Source organism: Dendropsophus ebraccatus, chromosome 9 (assembly GCF_027789765.1).
Source record: "Dendropsophus ebraccatus isolate aDenEbr1 chromosome 9, aDenEbr1.pat, whole genome shotgun sequence".
Lineage (NCBI taxonomy): Eukaryota > Metazoa > Chordata > Amphibia > Anura > Hylidae > Dendropsophus > Dendropsophus ebraccatus.
This window is the reverse complement of record NC_091462.1, coordinates 102,287,495-102,305,348: the sequence shown is the minus strand read 5'-3', so window position 1 is coordinate 102,305,348 and position 17,854 is coordinate 102,287,495. Positions and strand designations below refer to the sequence as shown.

The 17,854-nt window shown below is 42.7% G+C and overlaps 1 protein-coding gene across 2 annotated transcripts in view; it reads left to right on the top strand.

Moving 5' to 3' along the window:
• The first annotated feature begins 698 nt into the window (after positions 1 to 698).
• Positions 699 to 17,854, top strand: part of SRL (sarcalumenin) — a 36,872-nt gene continuing 19,716 nt past the window's right edge. For both annotated transcript variants that reach the window (XM_069984126.1, XM_069984125.1), the window contains exon 1: positions 699 to 787. In XM_069984126.1, coding sequence (XP_069840227.1) covers positions 727 to 787 — 61 coding nt within the window. In that variant the 5' untranslated portion in view covers positions 699 to 726. The remainder of the gene's footprint in view (positions 788 to 17,854) is intronic.

Sequence of the window (17,854 nt, the reverse complement as noted above, 5' to 3'; positions counted from 1 at the left end):
TTCAGTACCGGCAACAATGTGCAACAACGGCCGTAGTTTTACGAAAATATACGTAGTGTGAACATAGCCTTATACAGATCTATACAATAAGGCTATGTTCACACTACGTAAAACAACGGCCGTAGTCCTCGTTTTGAGGTTCCCTATTATGAAGGCAATGCAATGTAACTACGACCGTTGAATGCACACTACGTATCAGATACCGGCCGTTGTATATACGTCCCTGTGAAAAATGAACATGTGAATTATTTCCGGCCGGTAATACTGCAACAACGGCCGTGGATTTCAATGCGGCCGCGAACGTAAAACTTAGATCTGCCGAATTAAACTTGATTTTGATGTTTAAACAGTAGTTTCGGTCGTAAAAGTCCGGCCGGTGAAAACAACGGCCGTTATTTTACGTAGTGTGAACATAGCCTCAGGGTGCCTAACGCAGCCGTGTACATAAGACGCAATACACTGTGTAATCTTCATACAGCTACAAGAATAAGATGTGCATTAGGACTAGAAGCTGAGTATTTCTGTGTGTCGGTCACAGCTGAGTTAATAACATTTACACTTGCCCTAAATTCCTTATTAGGGTCACACATGGTAAGAACTGTCTGTGTCAATGGGTTGTGACCACCTGTGGTCCCGCCTGCGGTGACGTTGTGAGTGTGTGTGTTTCCAGTGCCATCTACAGTATATATAGAGGAGCCAACCATCTCAGATTTCCTGGCTGATACCATGAGAGGACCAGGGTTATTCTGCTGCTGCCTTGCGGCCCTTCTCCTCTTTGTAGGAGCAGGTAGGCACCCCCCCACTTTTTCCTTCTATAACATGGTTATTACTGTATGTGTGACTGATAGCTCACCGCTGAGTAGAACTTAGATTAACCCTTTCAAATCCAAGTCAGTTTTTCAATTTTCAATTTTAGATTTATTTTTAGGTCTAGTATTAGAAAAAAGGAAATAAGAACAATAAAAAAGTCAAGAAAAAAGTTTTTTTTTTAAAAGTTGCAGTTACACTTTATATTTTATATATATATATATATATATATATATATATATATATATATAATCAATAGATAAATGTCGTTGAGCTCTTGAATGAACTTAATGTTTTTGTTCATGTTACCATGAGATTTTTGTGATTTTTTTTTTTTTTTTTTTTGGGGGGGGGGGGGGGTCTTAGGCATTGGAACTTGCAAATGGTGTTGAATAACCTTAAGTTCTCAATCCAATATCATAGGGGTCATTGCCCATGGCAGTCCCCATTTTTGATCAGTCCTTTTATTCTGTGACCTTAACGTGTCTAAGTGGTTGGTTAAGGTGCATTTTAGGGGGCGCATGCCATTCGATTTTGTGGACTGTGCAAAAAATATGTATGCTGCTTTTTGCATTTGTGCAAGGTGTTTAATGGGTAAGGAGTGCGAGGGTGACTTCTTGTAAGTGGTGACATGGTCATCTGTTACGTACATTATAACCATTGCAATATCTATTTCTTACTCAAACTCTTAAGATTTAAGATTAAGACACTTAAGATTTAAAAAAAAAAACTCTCAGCAAAATAGTTCCCAAGCCCCTCATACACTTCACAGAACCTATATAAGTACATACTGATATTGGAAACCGCTCCTATAGATTCAGTGTAACTTTTTGAAAAGTTAAAATTTTTGAATATAAATTTTAAGTTTGATTTTTATCAATTGTAAACTGGCTATACAGTATAAAACAATGTGAATGACTCCCATGTCGGGCAGCAAGCTGATGAACAGCTGATAGCTGAGGAAACATGAGGTGTCCCTGCGGTGCAAAGTGGCAGCTGGTGCTATGAGAGTGACGGGAGGCATGCCGAGTACAGGGATGACAGGCGGGGGCAGGGGGAAAGTATGGGACCTTACTGTACTCTCTGGTACAAGGAAGGTTATATGTCAGCTTATCATGCTCATCAAACAAATAGTTAAGGGTGGCTTCCTATGTCTGGTGTTTAGTCAGAGCGGACATGATTTTTTAATGTAAAACTTCTTTCTTTTTGCAGTAAAAATGTAGTTGTTTGTATGTATATATGTATATATATATATATATATATATATATATATATATATATATATTTCAATCTGTGTCTGAGATATAGCGCTTCCTTTAACCCAGTTCTTCCTAAGCCCCATTAAAGTTAGCCTATCACATTGAACATGCTGTCTGAGCTGCAGGTAACATGTTATAGGGCTGGAGGAGCTGAGCAGATTAATACATATAATTTAATCATTTTTATTTAATATTCCTACTCATTCTGGGCTTAGGAGTCCAGTGGGAGGGCCCTTTGGTGATTGGCAGCCTTCCCTATATGGAGATTGCTGTTAGTGAGCTATACTGAAATATAAAAAGCTATGCTGAATCTTTTCTTATTTAACTACGTATCAATCACGTTCAATGTGACCGATAACATACACATTTGTACTTCTAGGATTTTTCAGGGTATGTATGAGATGTAATAAATTTAAAGGGGTAGTCCATTCATAAAGAGATCCTGAAAGTAACAACTGAGAATGACATTTAAAGGGGTATTCCAATCTTGTTACATTATCCCCTATCCACAGGATAGGGAACAACAAGATGATTGGTGGGGGTCAGAGATTTCCATTGCTGGAAACCTGACACAACTCTCTAAGAACACTGTCAGTCATATGAAAGGTACTGTGCTCAGTTGTGTTGTCTGGTCACAGAAGTGCTAAAGGGGTTTGATCTCTATTTCATTCAATGGTAATCCAAGATCTCAACAATTAGATACTAGGCCTCAAAATGACGTCATCACCTGCCAGGGACATGATTGGGCCTGTCGGAGCAGCCAGTGGAGGCCACCGCATGATATCACACAGCGGCTCAGTGCTGACAACCCCCTGAAAGGGCCAACATGTACAGTACAGTGAAAGAACATATTTCAGAGAACGGCCTCATCAGCAGGGTAGCATATTTAGAACCAGGCACATGAGGCCCGAGCCTGAGGCAGCTGAAAGAAAAGGTCGGCACTTTAGCGAGAAAAAATAAATCATCCATTTTGTTTCTGTCAGGATAACTGTGAATATCCGTCCATGTTACCTGGCCAGGCTAGAGTTGGCTTACGCTACATTACGCATCATAATTTATTTTTGTAATATAACTGATGACTGACGTATGACATTGTATGGCTATATAGTGTGATATGTCATTGGTATGCACTGGAGATGTATGTTGGGAAACACTTGTATAACGTATTCACTTCTATTAATATCTATGGGTGTCACATCATTTTTTTCTCTTAGCACAATTCCAATTGTTGACAGCTCGTTGTCTAGGTTACTGACCACCACTCTGCTCTAAAAGCAGTGGTCAGAGCTAGTGTATATACAGCTATAGTATACATATTTATATATTATATAGTATATATACACTATTTATCAATTTTCTCTGGACTGATTTACTAAGAGGCGTGTGTAACCAATCTACATCTGCTGGAGATCAGGTATAGATTTGTGCCATGATATACACCTGGGAGCAGGTGTAAATCATGACAAATCAGGTGCCGGAGGAAGCCATGCCCTCTCCCTGCCTTGCCGCTCCCCCTGCCCTCCAATCGGGTGAGCATACGCCATAGAAAAGGGGCAAACCTGCTCTTTCCCATGGTGTAGGCCTGGTGCGCATTTTGGTAAATGTCCCCTTATATTTCAATATATCTGTTATATATAGAGAGCACATTGGTGGTCGGTAACCTAGACAACGAGCTGATGACAAAGGGGGGATCGGGCATTTTCTGAGAAAGAGGCTGTTTTTGATTTTGTGTTTTTTTTTGTTTTTTTTTTTGTTTTTTTAACAAGGACCTGTCACCCCCGGTGCCGGGGTGACAGGCTCCCGACCCCTGCTAGAGCCCCTCATACTTACTTGATCGCTCATAGAGAATGAATGGAGCGTCGGACTCACCATTCATTCTCTATGAGCGTCGGACTCATCTCAGCGGCGCGATCAAGTAAGTATGAGGGGCTCTAGCGGGGGTCGGGAGCCTGTCAGGTTCAGGGGGTGACAGGTTCTCTTTAATGAATGTATTTGCAAATACATATAACATGATGGGAATACACCTTTAAGAAAGTCTGCCGCTCTGATGCTCCTGGCTTTGATTACTTCCCCACAATGATGGCGGCTTTATACCCTGCAGCCAATCACTAACCTCAGCAGTAGTCAGCACAAGACCCCTGAGGCCAGCGATTGGCTGATGTGGGCTATATGGTCATGGCATCGGCAAACCAAAGTAAACCCTTTGAGTCCTGCAAAGTAACAGGATATGTTTGGGAAACGGACCTGACACCAGTACGCCATGGTATATGTCGTATAACTTCTTTAACGGGATGTACTGGAGAAATGAGATGAACAGAACCTTATCAAGGACAAATACTGCTCTGCTGCTAAAATGGGACCTATTCAGACACAGGGGCTATAAATACAGCTCTGTCCTGCAGATAGCATTCTGTACATACAGTATCTCTGATGCAATGTATGTGAAATCACACTGCCGGAGTACCACCATAGTCACCAGCTTTGGAGAGACTGGGCAGCTACTTCTAAGGGACAGAGAACAGTCCTAGCAGGCCAATTGGTAGAAAAATAATAGTAATTAAGACATTCCATGGGTAAAATTGGTGAGGGTCTGCGAGCCTGAGCTAAGAACAAAAGAATGCAATTGTGTGCTATTCAATTGGATCCATTTTTTTCATTGACTTCCATTATAAAAGAAATTAAAAAAGCAGATCAAAACGAATGTTTTTTTCCCTTTTTTTTAGCATACACAAAAACATGGTTTAAATTAACATGTTTTTGTGTATGTTAAAAGTAACCATTAAAAATTGGATGTGTTAAATGGACTGCAAAAACAGTGTGAACCAAGCCTTAGTAAATTGTATTATGGTCATGTCCAGTGGTTAGGTCATGTTGGGGGTTGTAATGTTCTATACAGTATAATAGATTCGTACTATGGTCATGTCCAGTGGTTAGGTCATGTTGGGGGTTGTAATGTTCTATACAGTATAATAGATTCGTACTATGGTCATGTCCAGTGGTTAGGTCATGTTGGGGGTTGTAATGTTCTATACAGTATAATAGAATCGTACTATGGTCATGTCCAGTGGTTAGGTCATGTTGGGGGTTGTAATGTTCTATACAGTATAATAGAATCGTACTATGGTCATGTCCAGTGGTTGGGTCATGTTGGGGGTTGTAATGTTCTATACAGTATAATAGAATCGTACTATGGTCATGTCCAGTGGTTGGGTCATGTTGGGGGTTTTAGTGTTCTATGTATAGAGTATAATAAAATCATACTCTGGTCATGTCCAGTGGTTGGGTCATAGTGTTAGTTGTAGTGTTCTATGTAGGGATGGTCCCAACCCTCCGAGGTTCGGGTTCGTATGAACCCGAATGCTTGGCATCAGATTCCCTCTGTCTGCCCGCTCCGTGGAGCGGGCGGATCCAGCGGGAGGACCGCCTGGAAAACTGGGATACAGCCTATGGCTATGGCTGTATCCCAGTTTTCCAGGCGGTCCTCCCGCTGGATCCGCCCGCTGCACGGAGCGGGCAAACAGCGGGAATCATTACCGAGAGTTCGGGTTCGTACAAACCCGAACCAAACGCGGTTCGGACCATCCCTAGTTCTATGTTTGGAGTATAATACAATCGTGCTATGGTCATGTGCAGTGGGTCATGTTGAGGGTTGTAGTGTTCAATGTAAAAGGTATGATAGAGTTGTACTATGTGATGTCTAGTGGTCAGATCTTGTTGTAATTTGTAATGTTTTATATGCAGAGTATAATAAAAAAAATTGTATTTCTGCCATGTCCAGCGGTTGGGTCATGTTGTGAGTTATAGTCTTCGATATGTAATGTAATTACATAAGCTTATATCTGGTTGCTCGCCATATAATGGAAGCAGCAAAGATAGAAAACCACTACCCCACTTATACACCCCACATATGCCACCACAATCGCCAGGGCCAGATTTCAGGTATGGGTCTATGACTGGTCTATACTAGAGATGAGCGCAACTGGAGCATGCCCGAGTCTGATTGTGCGGCATTTGAATACCGGTGGCTGAAGAAGCTGGATGCAGCCCTAAGGAGTCCTGTAAAACACGGATACAGCCTATGCTGGAGTTGTACTCATCTCTAGTCTATACACACATTATATAGTTCTGGAGAACCTTCCTGTGGTCCCAGCCACACAATGTGAATATTACAGCTAAGGGTCTTGAGGAACGACAACCTGGAAGCGTGCCACATAAAAAAATTCTGTTCTACATTCTTCAGAAGAAGTCAAACACTGAGAGATAGCAGCTTATGAGACCACCATGTGCGCTTCTAATTTACAGTCCAACCGTGCGAAATGTTTATGGAGCTAGAATTACAGAAAGGTATAAAGTGTTTGGTGCCGACTGTCTCTAGTGTTATTGGGATTCCCTGTTGGGCCGTAAGAGCCTTGACTGTCCACATCATCTAGAATGACTAGGAGTCTGCCAAAACATTAAGTGTATGGGGGTGGCAGAAACTTTAAATAGAAGCCTTAAAGTGAAATTTACAGTCTATTAAAGAGTCTTACTCTACATTTTTCAAGGGTGTTAAAGAGCGCCTCCTACAGGGCATCTTATTCCTGTGTTATATGACAGATACAATTAACACCCGACAAACCCTTATGACTGATCACAGGGACTGTTGGTAATTTTGCTTTACAGTTCAGTATCCTTAAAGGGGGTCAGCATGATGCATATGCATTCCTATCTGATGGTATCATATTATAGAGCAGGAGGAGCTGAGAAGACCGATATATGTGTTTATAGAAAAAGATTCTGTTGGATCACATACTAGGCTGTAGGATCACATACTATATGGCCTTCTAGTTGTAGGATCACATACTATATGGCCTTCTAGTTGTAGGATCACATACTATATGGCCTTCTAGTTGTAGGATCACATTCTATATGGCCTTCCAGTTGTAGGATAACATACTATATGGCCTTCCAGTTGTAGGATCACATACTATATGGCCTTCTAGTTGTAGAATCACATACTTTATGGTCTTCCAGCTGTAGGATCACATACTATATGGCCTTCTAGTTGTAGGATTACATACTTTATGGTTTTCCAGCTGTAGGATCACATACTATATGGCCTTCTAGTTGTAGAATCACATACTTTATGGTCTTCCAGCTGTAGGATCACATACTATATGGCCTTCTAGTTGTAGGATTACATACTTTATGGTTTTCCAGCTGTAGGATCACATACTATATGGCCTTGCAGCTGTAGAATAACATACTATATGACCTTCCAGTTGTAGCATCACATGTTATATGACCTTCTAGTTGTAGGATCACACGCTGTATGACCTTCCTATTGTAGGAACACATACAAAATGTCCTTCTGATTGTTGGACCACATATTATATAGACTTCCCCAGGAGACCAGTTTGCAGTCCTACCATATGTAGAAAGTACTAGATAAAACCCTTTTGATAGTAGCCGCATAGCAGACCTTGAGCGTTGAATGGCATTCCTAGGCTACCATGGCACAATTCTTTTGTGCTGGGTACTAAACATAGCAGTGATACCAAAGCAACCTCTTAAGTCGTTGTGAGCTACTTGGACAAGTGTATCGTATACCGCCTCATAAACTGGTCACCACCATGGTCGTGCAATAGTGCCAACTAGCTATGTGGATCTCCCTTTACATCCTGGGCATCCCCAAGTGGAATGCCATTAAACAACTATTACGAGCCAAAGTAGTAAGAGACTGAATGTACTCTCTTAGTAGAAGTATCTTTTTATAGTCTCCATCTTTTGTACTGTTTTATTTCTTAGGATTATTACACTAAGCCCCAATATTGGGAAATCAGACCCTTGGGTAAGTAAGAGAATAGAAATTTACACATATACGGTGTCCTGGTGTCACTTTACGTATAGGGGGTCCATGATGTATTTGTGACCCTCGCTGTATGGAAAATTGCTCCTAACATATTGGAATGAATTTTGAACAAAGCACAGGGGAAGCCTGTGATATTCCGATGGCTTCCCTCACAAGTAGGCTTGACTATACCCTTGCTCGCCCTTGGGTAAATTTAGGATGCTATCCGTTCCCCTAGGCTCAGTGTGCGTAGCTAATGGTTCTAGTCAGCATGCTAAGTATGGAAACACTGCCGTAACTGGACACCGAATGGCTCAGAACTGCCAGATCCCTATTCTCTGTTTCTAGCGTCTCTTCTGCCCTATACTGTCCCTGCATGGTAAACTTGTCTTTACCCCTCCTCCCATTGCTCTGTCAAACTTGCCCGCAGCTGCTCGGCCCGTACACTGTCACACAGCACAGTTGCAGACCATGGCTCTATCCTTTTACGGTTATATTTCACTCTCAGCACTGACTCCGTCAGCTGGGAACCAACTGGGGTTTATTCTGGAGATCTTGAGCTTTTCTGTGGACTGTTGTACTTAAAGGGACATTAAATTTGAAGTGTGCCCTGTCTACATTTGTCATGCCTTTAAGTGCAATCGATGGCTCCCTGCTATCAGCCAGTTCCAGCTGGGGACAGGATGACTGTAGTCTTCATCAATGAAGAGAGTGACTGGTTGTCTAGAAAATCCTTGTTGTAACACATAGCAATGAGTAAACTAACTGGTCTGTCTCAGTTGTCTCCATATACAACTACAGAGGTAAAACTCTTCTTTTGGGAACACTAGATAGTTTTCCATTCAAATGGTCATCCTCTTCTATTACCCACATCAACTTTATATAAATATAAATGCAGGCCTTTATTTTTTAAATGAAAGCAGTGTAATACCTATTTTGCCCTGTGGAGGCACTGCAGGGAAATTGAGCACTTGCAGACACATTACAGCTGATTTGGTCATTGATGTCTTGGCAGTGGGTCCCTTGTGATAAAACTTGGTACATATATATATATATATATATATATATATATATATATATAGGATTGTCTTAAAGGGGTTAGCCAGCACTACAAAAACGTGGCCTCCTTCTTCCTGAGACAGCACCGGTCTTGTCTCCAGTTTGGTTACTCGGTTCTATTGAAGTGAATGGAGCTTAATTGCAAACCACACCTAATCTGGAGACAAGAGTGGTGCCATGTTTTTGTAGCGCTGGATAACCCCTTTAAGCCGGGAACCCCTTTAGGGTCTTCAAAACATTATTTGTGAATTATACTTTATCCTACAGGGAAATTGGGCATGTGCCTCTAAAAGGGATAGATATTGGGAAGCTTGGGATACTGGGAGATCTTAGGGGCCTGTACTATATAAATGTATGACTTGTGTAGAGCAGTGATCTGCAACCTGTAACTTTCGCAAAACTACAACTTCCAGTACGCAGCTGTCAGAGCATGCTGGGACTTGTAGTTGTGCAAAAGTAATCTTAGCACTGGAAAATTTAACCCTGTAGTACTCAGTTAGAACTGACTGACTGAGTGGAATCTGATATGGTTGTTTAAGGGTCAATATGAATGACCTGACCTCACATCTTCTCATTACTACTACTACTACTGCAATATGACCTGGGACAGTGGGGTTATAAGAGACCCCTATCACATGGCACTGTGTTGGCAAGGCAGCCAAGAACTGTGATTTCGTCACATTGATGACACGACATCTGGGATTTGGGTCAATGAGACCATTACATAACACCTGATAAGTTGGAGGTGATTGGGTTTGGGGTCTCATTAGGGCAATGTCTACATTACCTTCCGCCTTAATGATGGATAGTATGTCCTGACTGACATAGTACATAGGATGTAATACCAGCTACTGCTAGAATGTGTGACTAATGTGTAGTCCTGCACCAATGATATCCATGGGCCATTGTTCTAGAACCCCAATGTATCTATGTTCTAGATTACTGAGACATATTACATTACTGAGACATGGGATAGCTGTCAGACAGACAAATATTATGAAGATAAAATAAATGAGCATTTTCCATTGTTTTAGAACACATTGGGGGAGATTTATCAAACTGGTGTAAAGTAGAATAGTCTCAGTTGCCCCTAGCAACCAACCAGATTCCACTTTTCATTCTTTACAGATTCCTTGGAAAATGAAAGGTGGAATCTGATTGGGGCAACTGTGCCAGCTGTACTTTACACCAGTATGACAAATCTCCCCCTTACTGTTTCCTTGTTCTAGACCACTTTGCCTCTATGTGCTATTGTTTTATTGGTGTACCATTGATATACAACTTTTTGTATCAATGTTCTATTAATCTTAGATTTAAGCAGCCTCTGTTTTCCATTCATTTAGACTTCAGGAATCAGTGTTTCATTGTTCTTGTCCCCCAAGCATTAGTACTCCATTGTTCTAGACCATAAGCATCAGCGTTTCATTATTCTAGGCTCCAAGCAACAGTGACAATTTTCCATTCACTGCAGCCTTCAGCCCTCTGGAAATGTTCTCCTATTCTAGAACTTCAGGCCTTGGTGCTTTATTGTTCTAGACTCCAAGCATTGGTGTACTGTAAAACCTTTGATTTTTATTGATCTTCCCTTATTCCATTGTTCTTTACCCCAACCATCAGTAGGGCCATCTTTATTAAAGTGACCCCCCCCCCCCAAACACTTGTACCTTTAGATAGATGCTTTTAATCCAAGATCTGTCCTGGGGTCCATTTGGCAGGTATTGCAATTATTGTCCTAAAAACAACTTTTAAACTTGCAGCCCTGTGTCAAACTGGCGTGGCCTAGAGTGTCTGTGCCCTAACCTTGCACCACCCCTCTGTCCCTCCTCTCCACCCTCTTCACCATTAGGAGTCCAAGCGTTAGCACTTCACTGCTATAGGATCTTTTAGTGTCAATTTTATCTTAATCTTAGACTTCAGGTCTTGATGTTCCTATATTCTAGTGCTATATTGTATTGTTGTAGGCCCCACAGTATCAATGATCCACACAGTAGTATCAGCGATCCACCCCACAGTATCAATGACCCTTTGGTTCAAAACTCTAGGCCTTAATATTATGTTCTAGACATGAAGCATAAGTGTTCTAACTGTGGTTCATTGCCCTAGAATGCCAAGAGTTGAAGTGGTATTCCATTCACACATAACTTTTTATATGTTGCTGCCTAAAGACTAACAATTCCTTCCATACTTGTTATTATTTGTTCAGTCTCGGCTCCCAGTCTTGAGCTGCTACTTTTTACTGAAATCACAAAAATCTGTGTGTGAGCTTTTCTCTCTGTCTCCCCCTCCTCCCCCTCCCTTCTAAGACAGCTGATGTTAACAAGTCCCTGGCTGGCTGTATCTGCAACTTTTGTAGCTTCTTTGTAATGCTGGGAGGGTTCATCACAGTGAGTTCATCAGCAACTTTACTTCAGAATAACCCTCCCAGTATAACAAAGAAGCTACAAAGTGGCAGATAAAGCCAGTCAGCTGTCTCAGAAGGGAGGGGGGAGGAGGGGGAGACAGAGAGAAAAGTTCACACACAGATTTTTGTGTCTTCAGCAGAAAGCAGCAGGGGGGGGAAGGAGACTGAATAGATAATAACAAGTATGGAAGGAATTTTTTGTCTCACCATGGTACACAGCAACATATCAAAATTTATGTTTGAGTGGAATACCCCTTTAATACCATATTGTTCGGTTATCTCAGCCATTGATGTTCCATTGTTCTAGAGCCCCAAACACAAATGTTGTTAGTTCCAGAACCCCTAGACATCACGGGATAGCTGTACTCTGTTTTATTATCAGCTCACATATCTCTGCTCTATTTTTGTCGTCCAAATCCTTTGGTGGAAATCTGCCATTCACAGGGTAAGGAGACGGCATATTCTTTGACCACATTAAAACGTTCTGCTAAAGTAAGAAGTGATATGTAATCGTATTGATGTACTTTGTGCCTGGGCGGCTATTGTCTATGACTTCATACAGTGCGGCGGGATGGGCTTACACCGAGGCTGCTGGCGTAGGGTGGAGGGGATCTCGGCATCTGTTATATTAACAGTAATTATGACATCTGATCTGAGGAATATCCCTTAGAAATGACAGGAGATCACGGCCTGCTGATTCCTGGACTTGTTTAAGAAAGGGAATTCCCTTGTGTCTGGAGATGGTTCTTGTAATCGTCTACGAGAGCAATGGGGAAACCCACGGGACACATCTTCATAACGCTCTCAAAATAAACAGGATCATTGGTGGCTTATTCTCTTTTCTAGCCGGACGGTCATTGAACTTTTTGCTTTGTAGATCGGCCTGTGAGTTCTGGCAATTCATAGAACCAAGCATGAAGTATCACTTCAACTTAGGTCTATTCCTTATAGTGGAAGATGGGCCGTAGGGACCTTATTCCTTCAATATTAAAGAAGAAAAAAAATGTTTTAAAATCACCTGGTGTCAGAAAATTATTGATTTGTAATTTACTTCTATTAAAAAATTTCCAGTCTCTCAGTACTTATCAGCTGCTGTATGTCCTGCAGGAAGTGGTGTATTCTCTCCAACCTGACACAGTGCTCTCTGCTGCCACCTTTCTATGGGGATTTGCTACTGCTCTGGACAGTTCCTTACATGGACAGAGGTGGCAGCAGAGAGCACTGTGTCAGGTTGGAGAGAATACACCACATCCTGCAGGACATACAGCAGCTGATAAGTACTGAAAAACTTGAGATTTTTTAATAGAAGCAAATTATAAATCTATATAACTTTCTGACACCAGTTGAAAGAAACAAAAATCTCCTTTAACATACTCCTTTATTCACGCAACATATTTAGTATGAGAGGAACTGCTGTTTTTCTGCAGATTCTAAGAAATCAGTGCAATTGGACTCAATGCAAACAATGGCCGTATTTAACAACAGCCGTTGTTTGGTACGGCTGTGGAAGTAATTGACAAGTCAATTATTTTCTGGCCGTTGTGCATTGATTTTAATGCTATTGTCAGTGCAACAATGGCCATTGTTTGTACCTTGTGTGAACATAGCCTTTAAGTGTATGTAGATTCCATAAGATGTATGGAAAGGGGGTGTGATTACTAACGTCCCCAAGTGCGTGTACGGTACATTCTATTAATCCAGCCTTAATAAAGTGCAGAATTATTAAGTATTCTGGATAATTGGATGTAAAGTATATAAAACTGATGTGTAAGTAAAGACGGCCTGAAATGTGTCCATGACTATTCAGTATCTATCGCTTGTATTTTGTAAGTGATGTGCGGCTCCTGGTAGTCTGACTAGGAGTTAATCCAGAAGGGCAGCATCTATGTTGAGCAGTGATGTTAGCCGGCACAGTCTTCTGTATTCGGCCTATTGCTGAGTAAGGACTCCGAGAGGATGTCAAGCACCCAAGGTAACCCAACACCTCCAGGGTCTTACCCACTGATAGAGGCTCTAGATACCATGTCACCAATCTGTTCTGTCTAAAGGAGAAGGAGGTATTTTAAACAGGAGCTGTCATAGGGTCCAAGATTATATTGGTTTAACTATTTGAATGCCGGATGAAATAGTCCCAGACCCAACATAGAGCAATACTAATTTCAGGTTCTCCAACCTCATGAAAGTGTCTGCTCCTCAGTTAGGTTTCCATTTGCAAAAGGTAAAAAATGTAGCCATACCATTAAAGTCATCGGTGGACTATGTGATGTGTATAGGGGATCCCCAACACCCTCTGACAGTAGCGGATTATAATAAGTCCATTTCGGGCGGTAACCCGGGGCCCTGAGCTCCTGGAGGGCCCATGGCCACTCAAACTAACCTATACTTTCAGTGGTGTATTATCTCCAGGCTACAGTTCTGCCATGATTTGCATAAAAAAATCGCTGCTTTATACCGCAGTTTTGCACAAATCAGGGCAAAACTGCAACTAGGAGACAATACAGTAACATTAAAGAACATAGTAAAGGACCTTATCATGTGACAATGATGTCACCACAGGTGCTTTAAAGGCTGCATTACGGAAGAAAAAAACTAAAGCTACTGCCGCTATAGTTACAGTGGGTTGGGGGGGGGGGGGCAAGCTTGGTGAACAGCCCAGGGCCCATGGTAAAGTTAATCCGCCCCTGACAGCAGATGTCAGGAAAGAAGCATTGGGCAAGGTATCATCCAGGGCCTAACTACCACTGTAGCAGCCATAGCAGCTGCTATGGGGCCCACCACATCAGGGGGCCCCATTGCCTGCTCTTGAAATATGTCCCCTGAACTGTCATGATTTGAAACACTAGGTGGCCAAGCGGGCATCCCAGGTTCTGCAAATATCCCTTTAACTGCAAGCACTCCTGATGAGCGCTTGCAAGTATGACTAGATTTGACAGCTAAGTAGTCAGTCAGGAAGGAAGGGGGGCCCAATCAAAAGTTTGCTATGGGGCCCAGCCATTTCTAGTTACGCCCCTGGTATCATCCTTGTGTTCTTAGGTAGATAAGTCAGAGGTGTCTGACAGACGCTTTTGCAGTCTTCTCATTTAGGCTATGTGCACACTGAGTATGAATCCACCCGTAGTGCGAACCGCGAATATACGCACGTAGTTTTGAGGTTGATGCGTTGGCTTGAAAGTATACGATATACGCCCGCACAATGCACACTACGTATGAGCTTATGGCCGAATCGTATACAGCGCCGTAAAAAATGAACAAGACCATTGTTTGAGGACGGAAATGTTGAAACTCACAGCCGTGGATTTCCATGCGGTCCCGTTCGGAGTACTTATTTCAGCCAAATTGAACTTGATTTTTCGATCCAAAAGGTTCTGTGGGGTTTACTGGGCTGGGCGAAGATTTCCAAGTAAATGACCTGCCTCAGATCGCTTCGAAACAAGCTAGGGAAGCATAACTGTACTACGGGCGTATGTTCGCGGTGCGTACGCATCTGGCCACATGTCGATTTTTCACACGCCTGTAGTTTTAGCCGCACATGTACGGCAGCGTAAGACCTGTGTACGGATTCGTACGCAGTGTGAACATAGCCCCCAAGTGCATGCACGCTCAGCCAAACGAGCATCCATGTGTACAGTAGCTGTTGGTCAAACAATCATTTAGCTATCTGTGTATTGTATGTACTGCGATGTAATGTGTAGACTAGTGGTGTGCATACTGGTGTCACTGTGCAGGCTAGTTTTCAGGACCCTGGGACAGTTCTTCGTTCCTCTGTTTGCCAACAACACTGTTTTTCTATAGTGTCGAGTCCTGGATCAGGATTTTGGCTATATTCACACAACGTATGTTTTGTATAAATCACAGCCGTTGTTAGATTTTGCAACAGCGGCCGTGATTTATACAAAACATACGTTGGATGTGAATAGATGGAATCCCGGACGGAGCGTACAAACATAGTATATGCTCCGGGCCGGGATTCCATCCAGGCAGCGCGTAAAACTGACATGTCAGTTTTCTGCGGCCGCTATTCATTGAATAGCGGCCGCAGAGAACATGTCGGTTCACACAAAGGAGCGTGCGGATCCGGCCACACGCTCCATTGTGTGAAACGGTGAATTGGGATGTGGGGGCACACGGGTACGCCTGCATCCGAATTTACCAGAAATGAAGATCATCCGGCCGGTACTGCAGTGGCGGCCAGGATGATCTTCAGTAACACCGGCGGTTCTGTGACCCACGTCACAGAATGGCCAGTGTTATACCATGTGTGAACCTGGCCATAAAGTGTATGGGACCACCAATAGCTGGGGTCCGGTGTTTCAAAGGTCCTATAGCAGCACTCCAGGCTTAGTGCTACATTGCAGATAATACAGATGAATAGGTTTGTATTGTCACCTAAAGCTGTGGTCCAGTCCAAGAAACCCATTCTGGATGCATTTCTTGCCACTTGTGGGTTGTAACATGACTCCTTTCATTTACATTAGTAGCAATGTATCACAATCACTGGAGTGTTACCTATACACAGCGCCATAGATATGAGTGTGGCTGTGTCTGGTACTGCAGCTCAGCCCTATTCTAGGCGCAGGTGCTCACATGGATGAAAGTGAACCTGGTGCCTTCATAAGTGATGTTACTTCTTCCTTTTTCTGATAGGTGGGGGTCTTAGGGGTCCAATCCTCAATGATAAAACATTGATGTCTTATAAGAATGACTTGACTTTAGGGTATCAGTCTTCAGTACCAACAACAAGTTGTTAATAGATCTTGCTTATTATATATAAAGTTTATTGAAACAAACTCTTTTGTTTCCTAAATAAAATTTCAAGGTACATGACTGTTTCAATAAAATGTATTAAAGGGGTACTCTGGCGAAAATCTTTTTCCTTCAAATCAACTGGTTTCAGAAAGTTATATAGATTCGTAACTTACTTCTATTTAAAAATCTCGTTTTCCCATACTTATCAGCTGCTGTATGTCCTGCAGGAAGCGGTGTATTTTTTCCAGTCTGACACATTGCTCTCTGCTGCCATGTTTGTCCATGTCACAAACTGTCTAGAGCATGGGTCGCCAAACTGCTGCCCTCCAGCTGTGCAAAACTACATTTCCCATCATGCCTGGACAGCCAAATCCAAAGCTATAGCTGTCCAGGCATGATGGGAGTTGTAGTTTCGCAACAGCTGGAGGGCCGCAGTTTGGAGACCCATGGTCTAGAGCAGGAGAGATTTTCTATGGGGATTGGCTGCTGCGCTGGACAGTTCCTGACATGGACAGAGGTGGCAGCAGAGAGCACTGTGTCAGACTGGAAAGAATACACCACTTCCTGCAGGACATACAGCAGCTGATAAATACTGGAGGCCTGGAGATTTTTAAATAGAAGTCATTAACAAATCAATATAACTTTCTGACACCTGTTAATTTGATTTTTTTTTTTTAAGCTTGAATACCCCTTTAACACTATAAGGCCAAACCCTTTAAAAAGGCCGCAAAATAGGAGACATATTGTAGTCCATCACAATCTGCCCAGAAGGAAATAAATATGACGTAGGTTACAGTGAGATTTCCACATTGCTGTAACCTCTGTGTTCTTTTTGCCATTTGGTAAAGTTTCTTTGTAACCCCCCCCCCCCTTAGACCCCAAATTACATCCAGGCAGCGTCTGCAGAACGGACCACCTGACACTGACCAGGATGGCTAAGTATGTAAATGTACATGACCCCTTGTCATTTTTAGGTCTGTGTCACAGGAGTCACAGCGGCTCCTGTAGATAATTGTGCAAGCTGGGAGAGATATTACAGGCCCCATACAGACCCATCAGGATGTCAGTCTCACAAGGGCGATTGGTCGGGGACAGCTATATCCCTCTGCCTGTGCCCTTTTCCCTCCAGTTGGCTGAGTATGTGAGTTATGTCACTTACGCTGCATCAGCTTCAAACTAAGTGACATACTTTTCCCACAATCCTCCTGGGCCCGGAGGCCGAGTATCAATGACACAAGAGGGATCCTAGTGGTGGCAGAGAGCTTTAGTGGTCATATCAGGTGGATTATCTTGCTGGGCTCTAGGTGCCGTATCAGCACAATGGCCGTACACATTAGATGAATGTTGGCTGGACGTGCCAATTTCGGTGAGACTAGCCAAAGATCTAATGTGTCTGGGAGTGTCCCAGCTTTCCCCCCAATGACAGATGGCAAGGGAAAGAAGTTCAGTGTGCCCAATCCTTTTGTTCTTATAGGAGATAAGTCACCGCCGAGGTGTTTGATGGATGTTTGACAGCTATCTCTCCTGTTTCCCCCATATACAGCTTTGGTGAGAGTTCATGTGTACTAAACAGTAAGAGAGGAGAAAGCCGCTGCCATCACTGCTGCTTTCAGACACCTCAGACGGCACCTTACTTCCCCAAGAACAAAAGGATCAGGCATGTTGGAATCCAAGTGCCTGATCCGATGGCAGATAGGGAGAGTCCCAAAGGAGGCCCCAATACATATTTGACAGTCAGCTAGTCCTGCCTAA